This window comes from Amblyomma maculatum, chromosome 7, assembly GCF_055883805.1.
Source record: "Amblyomma maculatum isolate TAMU_Amacu chromosome 7, ASM5588380v1, whole genome shotgun sequence".
Classification (NCBI taxonomy): Eukaryota; Metazoa; Arthropoda; class Arachnida; order Ixodida; family Ixodidae; genus Amblyomma; species Amblyomma maculatum.
In genome coordinates this window covers 104,020,691-104,033,606 of record NC_139350.1, presented here as the reverse complement: position 1 = coordinate 104,033,606, position 12,916 = coordinate 104,020,691, and the positions used below count along the sequence as shown (strand labels likewise).

Below are 12,916 nucleotides of genomic sequence, written 5' to 3'. Positions count from 1 at the left end.
GAAAATAGCAGAGAGATAAGGATGCCTTCCTTAACATACAGTGCCAAGCAGTTGAGGACAGCAGCCAATTAAGGACACAAGAGCTCTGTATAAGACAATCAAAGATATCAAAGGAAGCTTCTGTGCTAAGCTAGACGTGATAATGGACAAACAAGGCAAGGACCTTTAACAATACAGATTAAGGCGTTCTAATAATAAACGGAATCATTTCCCTAGAATTGAAGGTTTTTCACAAAACAATATATGCAGTGCATGCTTGAGGCTGTCCTGTGTTTTTTTTACTTGTCATTGTCAGAGACTGGGCTAAATTGCAATTTGCTTGATGAACTAGAACTGTCAATTCCATTTCGTTCGCGAATACAGAGCCATATTGCAGTTACAGAGGATATAAAAAGCAAACTATCCTAAGTCATGCTTTCCAGCAAAAAAATGAAAAGAAAAATAAAAGTGGCAAATATTTCGTGGCAAGCAGAAATAGTAATTGCATCATAGATCTGTAGCTTTACTTTTGCTGAGTGCAGTTGGTGGATGCAGTAGTGTCCGCTTGAAAGGACACCATTGTGTTTGCTCATGGCATGCTGCATTGCTGTTCGCTTTCTGAGTTGCTGCAGCATGCGTGACATGTGCTTGCGATGAATGTACAGATACCCTGCCCGGGCAGCCTGGGTACCAGCCTTGCCGGCCTTTGAATTTCCAGTGGGCCTTACAAAAATCAGGAAAGGAGAGGAAGCGGGAGTATCGGGAAGCGTCGGGCAAACGTCGAGAAGCGTAAGTACGCACGCTCTCTTAAACTCACTGCTGGCCCCAACAGTGAGCACAATAACTCAATATGGTCTGCTCAGTCAAGTAAGTCAAGATAGTGGCTTTCATGGGGAAATTCAATGATTGGCTAGGGTAGATTTGAGTTTCCAAATATTCCTGTTCTGCAAGAGTGGTGGCGGTTGAACGTACTTGTAAGGACTCATGATGGAAGTCTATAAGTGGGGCATTGAGGTGTGGCTCATTCCATACAAAACGTCGGAGCCCCAAAAGCGGCCCATTATGGATTATCTTGAAACAATATCGCAGTATTTTTCAATTCTGTGGTGAAACTACGTTTGGAGAAAAATATTTTTTTCACATAAGCCAATTTCATAGCTTTTGCAACCATGTAAAAGCAGGCATGCAGTTAAATATTCTTAAATCAAGTGTCAAAGCAGATACCAGAACAAATTCTATTTTATATATTCGCTTATGCGTTATTCTTTATTGTAACTTCATAACTGTCACTATATAAGGTTTTTCTAAGTTTATTTGGTTCAATAAGAAAGCAAAAGACTCTGTTTTCATTATTTTTTATCGTGAAGATTGTTCATGTTTCAGTCACAATACGATTTTGCGTTCACTTGCTGATAGAGATGATACCGAAAAAATATTACTTTGTTTAAGATGTACTGTTTGCAAAAATGGCTCATAAATTTTACGAAAAGTCTTAATTTTGTTCAATTGAGAGTTAAAATATGCATAAAGGTCCTTAAGATAAAATACATAGCATAGCTCATTAAATGCATAAACATCTAAGCTTACAATCTAAACGCTTTTGCGCAAGTAAAATTTGTTCAATGCAAAAATATGTTTGAAGTTCACAATCAGTGTTACTGCTCGGCACTGCATAATTCCGCTTTCACTGCCAAGACTGCACCACCAGAGTGCCTACAAACTCTCGATCTAATATATGCGGGTGAATGATAATTCCTGAGAAAAAATGCCACTAAAGTTTTCATATACACTAGTGTCATGTTTTTTTTTAAGCTGTAATAGCATTTCAATAATATAAAGTTATGTGAAGAAAACAAATGGAGAACGATTTTAGGACTTCGTCTAGAAGGGAGACTTGTAGACACGAGATACATTCTGGATGGCACTGGTTCATTGTTTTGTGCATAGATGAGCTTAGCTTGTTATAGGTCATGCAAAAGCCTAATTCTGGCTATATTGCCAATTCTAGCATATTCTTTTAAAAGTGAATTATTGCTATGTCATTCTTCATCAACGCACAGCGTCAGCATTACTCTGTCGCGCACATCCTCAGTCTAACTGCACTTGCCAATGCAAAGCATTTTGGAAGTCGTCAATCATCAGTCTGAAAGGGCAGCACGTAAGCATCAATGTCAGCGCCTAATATAATTTTCAACATTGAGAGCTCGCAAGCAAAGTCGCAGAAAATCATACTATACTTTCTCTTAGTCTTAGCAGCACTGGAGTGCCAAAATATGCGCCTTTTGAAGCAAATGCTTGTTTTTCATTCCCTTACATTTACAGGGGTTGAATTTTTAGTGGATCCTTGGGCACTGTGTTATTAAGTTTTATAAATGGCCAATTTCTTAGCAAATTTGGTTTTCAATGGGTCTGTTTCAGATGTTACACTGAATGATATTGTGCTAAACATATTCTGTTTTGAAAAGTTTCAAATATTTCGCTTCATGAGCCACTGCTTGCAGCTACAGATTTTGGGCATTACAATTTCCATTGTAACATCCGGTATTGTAGCTCAGGGCATTTTGAGGTCTACGTCACTCTCTTGCATTGTGGAGTACTTGTCTCAGTCTTCATTTACGCCACTCAAAATTCATGCCATCAAATTATGTGATGATGTGGAAATCATTCAGCATTATATCCTTTCCCGTTGGAGGTATGCACTCAGAGAAGCAATTAAAAATCTCCCCTTGCTTGCCTAGCACTGCCCCCCTTTAGAGTTTCTCTCTTTCTGTGCAACTATGAAAGGGCATGCCATGAAACCGGTGAGTAAACTACGTAAAAAAAATATTGCAATTGGCAGATTTGTTAGTGCTGCTCTGTCTGGAAAGTACAAATTTTAATAGCATCTTTTTAAATATCCTTCTTTTATTGATTACTAGTTCTATCACCTCAATAGTTTTCAAAAAAATTGAACAACACTATGTCCTAATTACTCAGTTATTTATCATACAGTCTAAGTAAACATCGTGAATTTTGTTCTTACATGTGTGCTGAACTCTGGCCAGTGCCACAGTGCGGGTATATTCACACTGTGGGTGTGCCATATGCACTAAGGCAAGAAGAGGTAGTACCATACAAACGCTGATCTACTCTGCTAGGATGGTTCCATAACACTGCTTTCAGAGAACGCTTGCTGCTTTTCACAGGTGCAATAAGATATTCCGGCCAACCCATGACCTTCTTGTTTCATTCCTGCGATGCTGACTCGGGTGTTTTGTCGCGGGGAGGGGAGGGGAAGTATCCTCATTATGGCGCAAGAAATACACAAAGGCTACACGTCGTTACAAGGTGAAATGTATATAAAAGAAAATACCATTGTGTGTCCCTTTGTTTGTCTTCCAGGGAGCGCTCTAGGGTGCTGACCGCACCGAAAAACGTGCAAGCCCAGTCCATGAAGAAAGAAGAAAGCGGGGAAAAATTTCGTCAAGTAAGCATTCACTCGCATTGTATGATGGCAGCAATGTGGCGCTACCCTAGAAACGTGCGCCTATGTGCTTTTTTTTTCTTTTTTAAGACGAGCTTCGTTCCTGTGCCTGTGGAGGATATCGAGGCAAGGGCACCGTGGCGCGAGGATTTCCCAGTGTGCCGTCCAGATGCGGCGGACAGGACAGGCTAACCCTGTGAGTGCTTACATTGAGTAGAGGGATCCGTGTTATGTAGTTTTGTCAAACGGTTTTTTTGTATATCTAGTTGGTGCACCCACTTTGGCGTGAAGGGGCTACAGGTTGAACCACATGTATTCGCAGAAAGCGATTAGTGTGGAAGGCGTGGCAGGAATGGTCGCAAGTGTTTGTCGCGGGTAATTAATGTGCACCTGGGATTGTATTTTGCAGCGATGTTTCACTTTTGTTTCATTATCAGGTATTTTCAGGTATTTTATCAGGTATTTTACATTTACCTAGGTCAAGTTTTTTTATCTTCATCGGCAGGTGAACTGCTATGTTACTGTCGCCATTTTTCAGTAATGGTGAGCCAGCGTAAGTTGAGGCAGGCTCTCACCGCAAGAAAAACAAAAAGGAGAATGTACAGAGGAATTTCAGATAATTCTTAAAAGATTTGTGAATATTTAGTGGCTTATTGGCCAACTCCTCCATAACAATCAATCTAATCGTATATTCTCCCTAGGCATGCTTGCGAGGTGTTTGGAATTCATTTTCAAAAACGCATTACATTCTTCTAGGACGGCAATCTTAAATATTCGTCATGAGAGCAGTACAAAACTCGGAAACAAAATATTGCTCCGAAACAAGAAACACAGGTCATTTCTGTCAATATGTTCATAAAATTCGGCTCAAATATCACCCAGTTTCTCCCGAATACTTTCAAAAACGAAGCTTCCTGGTTTTTCAGTTGCAGGTTTAACTGCTAGCCGCGAGCGAAAGACAAGCGTTAAAAGCAAACCTAGATACGCGACGGACGCTTGGACCATTCCCACGAACATGCGCATGACACCTTATCGCAATATCCTGTAGCTGCCTCGCCCTAAAAGTGCAATTTTAGAAAGATTGACTCGGTCATACTTGGCACCATATGCAGCGGCTGGAATGAATAAAGCCCACTGTGCTCCGGAACAGAGACCCGGGGAGGAAATCGAGAAGTGCTCACTCGCTCCCGAAGGCTGTGTTCCACAGTTGTGTGCTGAGAGTAGTGGACGGCGCTGCCTTGATTTTCTCTTCATCTTCCTTCACCCACTGGCTCTGGACAGGACCAGAGAAGTCTTCCCGTCCAACAGGCTCAACAGTGCCGGTGTAGCCAGCGTTTGAAGACCAACGCTGCACAATAAATGGGATGCCAAATAAGAGAATGTTCACGCAAGAAAAAAAAAAGCCTATATCTAGGTGATCTCTTTGAACACATTTTCAGTTAAAACTACTATCCGTTAGTCTCGTCGCTTTTTAAGTTCATTCAAAGACAATTCTAGAAGAAGGACTTCAGAAAAAAATGGTAGGGGGGAGGGGGAAAACGCCCAATAAAAAAAATAACGTTGGTGCAATTTTATTCGGTTTCTAATGAGGTTCTAATGAGGTTTCAAATTTTTGGGAAATGGTAACGGTAATATTGCTTTGGCGCTGCCTGTGAACTTTCGCAACTTCGCAACTTCGCTATACCAGTTTCGATGTTTAAGAGAGCACAATAAAGGCACATTCTCGCATGTTTTTTGTTCGCAGTGACATTTTTCAAGTCACGTTATAAAAAACAGAGTGATGTTCAATGGTATTGAACTTCGCATCCCCCAATCACATGGGAAATGCGCAGCTATAGTGCCCGTGCAGCCGGTTTGTTGCGAGCGTGGTTGCTCACTTCCATGATGATCTGGTAAGAACATGTAGGCCTCTGAGAATAGATCGGAGCCACAAAAAGTGCCAGATCAACCGGCGGCGTTTCTTTTCTGTTGCACTACGGTCAGGGAACGCCAATTTCACTTCAAAGGTTGCGCTGCCATGCGACAGCGTAAGGATCCCTTTTCTTTTTCTCACCAATGCGTTGACTCGAGGGTCGCAAAACAATCCGAAGCCAACAACTCTAGAGCATCCTTAAAACACCCAAGTGGTTCCTCGCGCTAGTCCCACTATACCGCGATATCTACTTATCCGCTACTTCTCAAGCGAACAGCTTCACTAGGCTAGGTTACACCGGGTCTGGCGTACATGTGATCACTTTTAGCCACAGCTGCACTTGCGCGAACTCGCCGAGTGACGTCACTAGGAGAGGCGCAGGTGTTTGAAGCGGAAAGCTTCACTACGAGGGGCAGAGTCGAGCTTCGAGTATATATGCCGTATGCTGTGTGCGTATACCGGGGCGTTACAGCCAAGGCCAAATGTGCAGCCTCCTCACCAAGCTCTGCCGGTATGCCTATCAACGCTAAAGAGGTGTGCGACTACTCCTGATTACAAAAAAATAATTAGTATCTATCCGTGAATCGAGCCTCCATTCCTTGGATCCCCAGCCGAACGCTTTACCGCTGTGCCATGCCTCTGGGTTTTTTTTTTATTGCATGGAAGTCGTTCGAGCAATTTAGATAGCTCGCATTCCGCAACCAGTCAATACACAGTTGCACCAGCATCGAGCTCTCACTTTGACCACATCAAAATTCCAGGAGACATATACATGCATCAAGTAAATGTAACCAGGCAGGAAGTCGATCCTGCGCAGCATATACCCCCGCACCATAGCACATTGTTCTCTGAACAGAGACTTCGATGAACGTGGTGGCTCTGCGTGGCGATCGGTCATGCGGCTCTTGAACAGGTTACAAACTCCCGTGAGCACAAAAAGGTCACATGGCGCCCCAGAAACTTCTTTTTAGGAAAAACCTTATAGTATAGGGCATAATATCAATGTTCTTTTTGAGAGTCTGTTGAAGAATGTCCCCCCCCCCCCAAAAAAAAAAGAAACACTGCATCACGGCAATACACAAAGATATTAATGATCTACAGTTTCTGGCTGCTGACAGAGGCGACAGTCTACTGACCATACCACAAAGGTCCCTTTTGCAAGCCACGTTTTGACAGGTAAGGTTGATGTGTGAAGTTTAAAAAAGAAAGTCTTTGCGGCTGATTGTACATACATTCGTTGAACCCGCTTTAAGACAATTGTCTAGAAAGGGGAGGTAAGACTGTCAATAGATCAGTACAGGAAATAATGGCTCAATGAGAACTTTTGACATCTGGCTTCTACATAGACTGCATAGGTATTTCAAGAAAAACCGTACAGTGAAGAAATGGACTGTTTCGGCAACTTCCTTAAGAAAACCCCACAAAGGACCCTCACTCCTATGACCAGTGGGGGCAAACAAATTAGGCAAATGGGCACTTAATCGTCTATTAAACACAGCTAGGAGGAAGGGATTGCTTGCTTTTTTAAAAGGAAAACCTTGAAACAAGCTGATGAACAAAAAAGTGCTTAAGACCAGCTCCACCTGCTGCCAGAAGGAGAAACATTATCTCGACGCATAGGCTCTCATTGAGAGCGCCACACAAAAGTAGCAAAAATTCTATGCATGGACTGTACTTTGTTTCTTGTACAGTGCAACACCTGCAATACATATATAAGCTTAGAAACCACGAAGACAATGCAAACTTGTGCTCGTGCAAATAAAGACAGCCCCCTACACATCCACGCCTGGGCTTGTCTCCTAACTGATGAATCGGAAAATCCAAGTGAGGCCCACTATTGCGATATTGATATAAATGAACCCTCAAATAATCTAAGTGTTCGGAGTCCCACCTGATGCCGGCAAAAAATTTATGCTTTGTACCCCAGTGACCTAACCTGAACCCCTTTGATTTATCTTGGTTAAGAGAGGCCCAAAACTATCACACAAAACGCTCAGTTACACGCAAATGCTCGGCCACACTATTTTTACCAGTGCAGAAAAGTGCTATGTGATCAGCATAATCCAAAACCCTAATTTCACAATGGGATAGTGAGAAGCCACGAACTGCTTTATTTTTTATGATACTACGACATAGGGGCTCAAGATATAACGCGAATAACAAAGGCGATAGACGGCAGCCCTGTCGAACAGATGATTTGAGAGGGATCGGTTTGGTAAAGTTTTCATTACTAATCAGTCTTGTTGTGGCCGCTTTATAACAGTTCAATACCTTTAAGCAACACATTACCAATGTTTGCACTCTCTAATACAGCAAACAAATTCATGACGCACCTTATCAAAAGTTTGTAAGATCAATCTGAATTAGGGCCACTTGACTGACCTCATCTCACACTGTTTCTATCACAGAACGTGCAATATTGTTACGTGGTGGCATGACAAGCGACTGAAAACGCCGACACAGCAGAAACAATGACTTGATGACATGACGATGAAATATGTTTTATGGCCAGCGGGCTTAGCAGGAGCACTCAGCCCGCGCCACTGCCCGCTTTGTCGTCTTCGTAGCAATATGGATATGACTTTTAATACTACGGCCTTTGATTCCACACACTTGGCGTGGCCCTAATAAATCTAATGCCACAAGCTGCAAACGAGAAAAAAACCTTAGCAAATAGTTTATAATCCACGTTGCATAAGGATATAAGACGATACCCTTCAACAGTTTTCATCTGACATGCGTCTGGTTTTCGGGATTAGTATGGTGTGACCAGTAGAGAATGTGGGAGGCAAAAAGCCTATTCATAAGCTGCACTAATAAGTTCCAATAAGGCAGGTGCTAAGGTAGTCATTAGTTTTATAAATTCGCTATTTAGATCATCTGGGCCAGTACACTTTTGGTCCTGCAGTGAACATACGGCCGACTTGACCTCATCTAAAGTAATGAATCCTTCAATGGTTGTCCGCTGCTCATCTTCAAGACGAGGAAAATCGTTTATATGACAGAAATCAGACCCACTGCTCGAGTTATTACTACCACTAAATAGCCATGCATAATAGTTAAAGAAGGCATTCAGAATACCAGGCGTGTCAGTGTACCTATCACTTCTGCAACGAATTTCTAAAACCTGCTTAGAAAGAGCAGCTTGCCTTTCATCACTAAAAGCAAGGCGAGATGGTTGTTCATTAGCGAACAACCGTGTTCGCGACCTAATAAAGGCACCCTGATATTTTTCGGCACTAAACTGTTGTAACTGTGCTTTAATATTGTTGACGTCATCAAGATACGGCCCCGGAGAAATTCTCTCCAACTCATAAAGTTCGTTCAAGGTGCGCTTCTATTCACGAAAATTAAGGCGCTTTAAGAATGTGATCCTTGATGATGGTTCAATTTGATGGCTTTTAATATCCTGCTTTAAAAAATCCCACTTTTCAAAGACATAGGTCGGCACGAGCCCACCTTGAAGCACGCTCCCCCCCCTTAGCTACAGACCACTGAAAAATTTTATCCCAAAGAAGGGAATAATTTAGCTTCCATAGCTACCACTGCGGTTGGAGTTGACGTCTAGTACGCTTTTCTATCTGAACAGATACTATGCAGTGATCGCTAAAAAATATCGGTCTCACCCAGTATTCGTGGAGAGTAGGTAATGTTCCAGCCGAAACGTAGATCCTGTCAGGTCGGGCATTCGAAAACGATTGGAAGTGCGTGAAATATATACTATCGCTTTTTAGTCGCCCATAGTCAACAAGGTTATGCTCCCAAACTAGGTTAGTGAAAGCAGTAGCTCTGGGGTCATAGCGTCCACGTTATACTGATCTCATACTCATTGTTACATACACAGTTTAAATATCCTAGCATTAAAATTTCCCAATCTATGCGCAGAAGGTTTGCCAATGACCAGAAAAACACTTTCCTTTCATGCTGCTTAACAGGCGCACAGGCAAACAATTCGCCACTGCTGACCCGAAATGGCGAGGTCACAACATATGAACCCCCTATTGCAAAAACCAGCGTCTCCAGTGCGAAACCAGCAAGATTTTCGCGTTGGATTTGCACTGGATCTGCTGGGCACGCTGGAGGTCTGCGATTTCACTGGAGCGGTAACGGGAAGACACTGGCTGCACTGGTGCGATGGGAGAAAAACGCTGGGATTAGCCTTTTGACGCTGGGTGTGTCGCTGGCATCCGCGATGCACTGGGAGAAGCGCTGTATGTGCGCTGGGGCCGCACTGGTTCCAGTGCCCCAGTATAGCCGCTGCGGCCTGCGGCGTCAGCCGGACTAGCATCCCTCAGGGGCCAACAGGGCAACAGCGTACTCTCAATCGACCATCGGGGGGCATATGAAAAATATTGTGCAAGGAAGCGCTTTTTGCTGCGAAGGCATTGCGCTTTTGTAAGAAAACAAAGGCAGTACCATTTTTCTAGTGTTTCCATGTTTCGATAGGTCGTTTGGAGCGTTTCGAGAGAGACAACGATTTCATGACACACTGACGATTAACGCACAACTAAAGCTGGAATTGAATAATGTGGGCTACCATGCATAACCAACTTCACAGCTGATCTTAAGGGCACTCTAACACAATGATTACTACCAAAATGTTCAATGCGGGCTTAATCGCAGGCGAGCGTAGCCTGCACCACGGCCCCGTATAAACAGCAGAAAGAAAAACTAAAACCAGGAACAGAGTAGTTTACCGAGCGATGGGCCAATGAGAGAAAAAGCAACAACATACAGCGCTTGTAATACATAATATTTGGCGCGTTTCTCAAGCTTTTGCGCTCCTTCTTACTCTGCGTATCAAGCAGCCGAGCCCTCGGTCATCGCAACGCTTCCCGCAATGTTTACGGTACAAATAAGGTTTAGTTACACGCAATTAGGGTCATCGCTGCGGCGCTTGCCGGTATTGAAGCTTGGTCGCACTTTTTTCCTTGAAGGCTTCTACTAAAGCTCCTAGTTCAGCGAAAATTATGCCCACGGTAGCAGAGCACCACCCAAGAGCCGGCGTTGGTAAATTTTGCCAGCGAAGTCAAACTCCACATGTTAAAATGATTCCAGTGCACAAAATAGCGCGCATAGGCACCCAGAACGTTAGTTACAAGTCGTGAGAGCAGACAGCAAGCTAAAATGATCAAGAAGTTGCAATTGTTAGAGCGGTAGCAATGGCCTGTAGACTGCGAACATAAAGTCCCAACCTTATAAATGCGGCCCATGACATAAAATGCAGAAATGTTTCAAAAGAACTCTGTTCTCGGCGTGGCCGAGTGGTTAGCGTTCTGAGCTAGTGATTGATATGTGGCTAGGGACATAGTTCGAGGTGCGCTTGGTGCACTAGTTCATTTTGTATTTTTTTTAGTTTTTTTGTACCTAACTTGTTTCATTACTTTTACTTTTTAATTTTTATCCCACGCCTTTTTTTCTCCGGGCGAACAGTGCCGCCAGTGCGGAGCGTCCCAGTATGCAGCGTCCCAGTGCGCCCAGTTCCCAGCGTCATACTGGGACCATAATCAGGTATGGCGATGGGGCGCTGGCACCCAGTGGCACTGGTTTTTGCAATAGGGCCGCCCCTCATTATCAATACAATATGGCAAGTCAGTTATGTCTACTGTATTGCTCAGAAGCAGCATGCACCCTCCGGACAATCCTTTCGAATGGCTGACGATTATAATTTAATGATATAAAAACATCCTAAGAGAAGTTTCAGTATCCTCATCCGTAGACAATTTAGTTTCCTGAATTGCAATTACACTCACACGACTGCTTTCAAATAGTTGCTTTAAATGGCACTGGCGCCGTTGATTCCGCAAGCCTCTAACGTAAAGGGTAGCGATCTCAAAAGCTTTGATCCTCGCCATTTGTTTTTTCTGTGTGCATTATTCAACTCTATCCGCCGAAGCGGGGAGAGTCGCCGGCAAATTGGCGATCTTTTCAGCTGTAACTGCCCGTTTTTTTAAGCCAATCGTCCTCTTGCTTTCTCCTCTAATACATTGCTTGGATCTGCGCTTACACCAAGCTCCCCCTCCGCGGGACGCTTCAAAGACGCGCTGATGTTAATGGAGACCTCTGATGTTGCTGAGGCTTCCACCCATGATATCGCAAGCATTGAGTCACTCGCAGCACGAAGATCAGTCGGCAGCTCCTTGCAGACGCAGATAGTTGACTCGAGAGGCGGCTCACTGCACTCCAACGACACACCGACGAAGTGGAGTGGACGCACATCCGCTAGCTTCTCGGCAACCCCCAGTGGCAGATCCCGAGATGCATCTGCAGCAGAACGCGGCTTTTTAGACAGCTCAAGATGAGATGCACCATGCTCAAATTGGGCAGAGTCCGGAGGCTTGGGGTCGGGAGGTTCACTATGTGGCGGCTTGATGTCCTGTGGAATATTATTGGCGATTGCTTCATGCGGAACTGCGAGGTTGAGCTCTCCAGAAGCGTCCACAACATCCGAAACGTCCATGATGTGCTCTGAAACTCCATCATTATTTGACAAAAAGCCCTGACGCAACCTATCGGCATAGGTCAAGACACAAGCATCCACTGTGTGACCGAAATGACGCTGGGTGCTTCGCGGCATTCGGCACTGCGCCGGACATGTCCAACTCTGCTGCACCGACAGTGGAAACCTGCCGGGAATGATTACCAACGCCTGAATCTCAAACACACTCAGAATATGAGGAATGCTGGAAGATGAAACGCCATCCTTCAGTGTGGTATACACTTTCCGGTTCGCTGTCTCCATGTCTTCCATCCTTGGACAGCGTCACTTTTCTCGCTCCATGGTCTGAACAGTGCCATAGGACTCTAAATCTTCCAAAATCTGGCGATGTTCCACGTGGTGTGGGAGCCAAAGCAGCTTCACGTTAATATTTCTTGGTTCCTGATCAAATATCATGCATTTCAGCCCTTTCACGCGTAGCTCCGCCAAGTCCACAAGTTTGTTTTGAAATGCTATTCTCACTAGTAACCATCCAAACAAGGCTCATTTGATATTGTCCAATGCAGACGATATTCCGAGGGTCCATGACACGGGCAAGGGCATCCCTGAAGTCAGGCGCTCAGTACGGATGGTCATTTAAGTCACCATGCAAAAGTACAGTATTGAGTACTGCATTACCGGACGGCAGACGAGACAGTACAATCTTGTAGATGTCCATGATGTCTTCAGAAGACGCAAAACCTCGGCCAAAGGACGACGCGCAGTTTCTAGCAGAGAGCACTGCGAAACATGGCCGTCCCGAACGAACGCGCCACAGAAGCCTCCCACGCCGCGGGTCGGGAAGCGTTGCTCAAAATTCCGCTTGTTTACCGTGACGATGATAGCGGGATTCCGCGCGTGACAGATACTGCGATTCGCGCGCAATTTGAAGGTACTTAAGACTAAAATAGTTAGGTCCCTCAATTAGGGTGATGCCAAGGATGTGACGTCACCCATCTGCTGTCAGCTATGAGGACCAAGCAGGAACGAGTGCGCTCCAACGCTACCGGGCAGCGCTTCTTGCCTCCGCGAGTGACAGATCCTGCGCCTTTGCTCTCCTGTAAACGAATTATAAAACGCAGGT

At 44.3% G+C, this 12,916-nt stretch overlaps 2 protein-coding genes across 2 annotated transcripts in view; one reads left to right on the top strand and one right to left on the bottom strand.

The window, feature by feature from the left end:
• Window positions 1-4,690, top strand: part of LOC146184238 (uncharacterized) — a 38,313-nt gene extending 33,623 nt beyond the window's left edge. Inside the window, exons 6-9 of the mRNA XM_084608510.1 lie at window positions 645-768; window positions 3,361-3,445; window positions 3,533-3,638; window positions 4,555-4,690. Of these exons, the coding sequence (XP_084464636.1) occupies window positions 645-768; window positions 3,361-3,445; window positions 3,533-3,634 (311 nt within the window). The 3' untranslated portion in view covers window positions 3,635-3,638; window positions 4,555-4,690. The remainder of the gene's footprint in view (window positions 1-644; window positions 769-3,360; window positions 3,446-3,532; window positions 3,639-4,554) is intronic.
• Window positions 1,656-12,916, bottom strand: part of LOC146184237 (uncharacterized) — a 37,078-nt gene continuing 25,817 nt past the window's right edge. Inside the window, exon 3 of the mRNA XM_084609312.1 lies at window positions 1,656-4,790. Within this exon, the coding sequence (XP_084465438.1) occupies window positions 4,620-4,790 (171 nt within the window). The 3' untranslated portion in view covers window positions 1,656-4,619. The remainder of the gene's footprint in view (window positions 4,791-12,916) is intronic.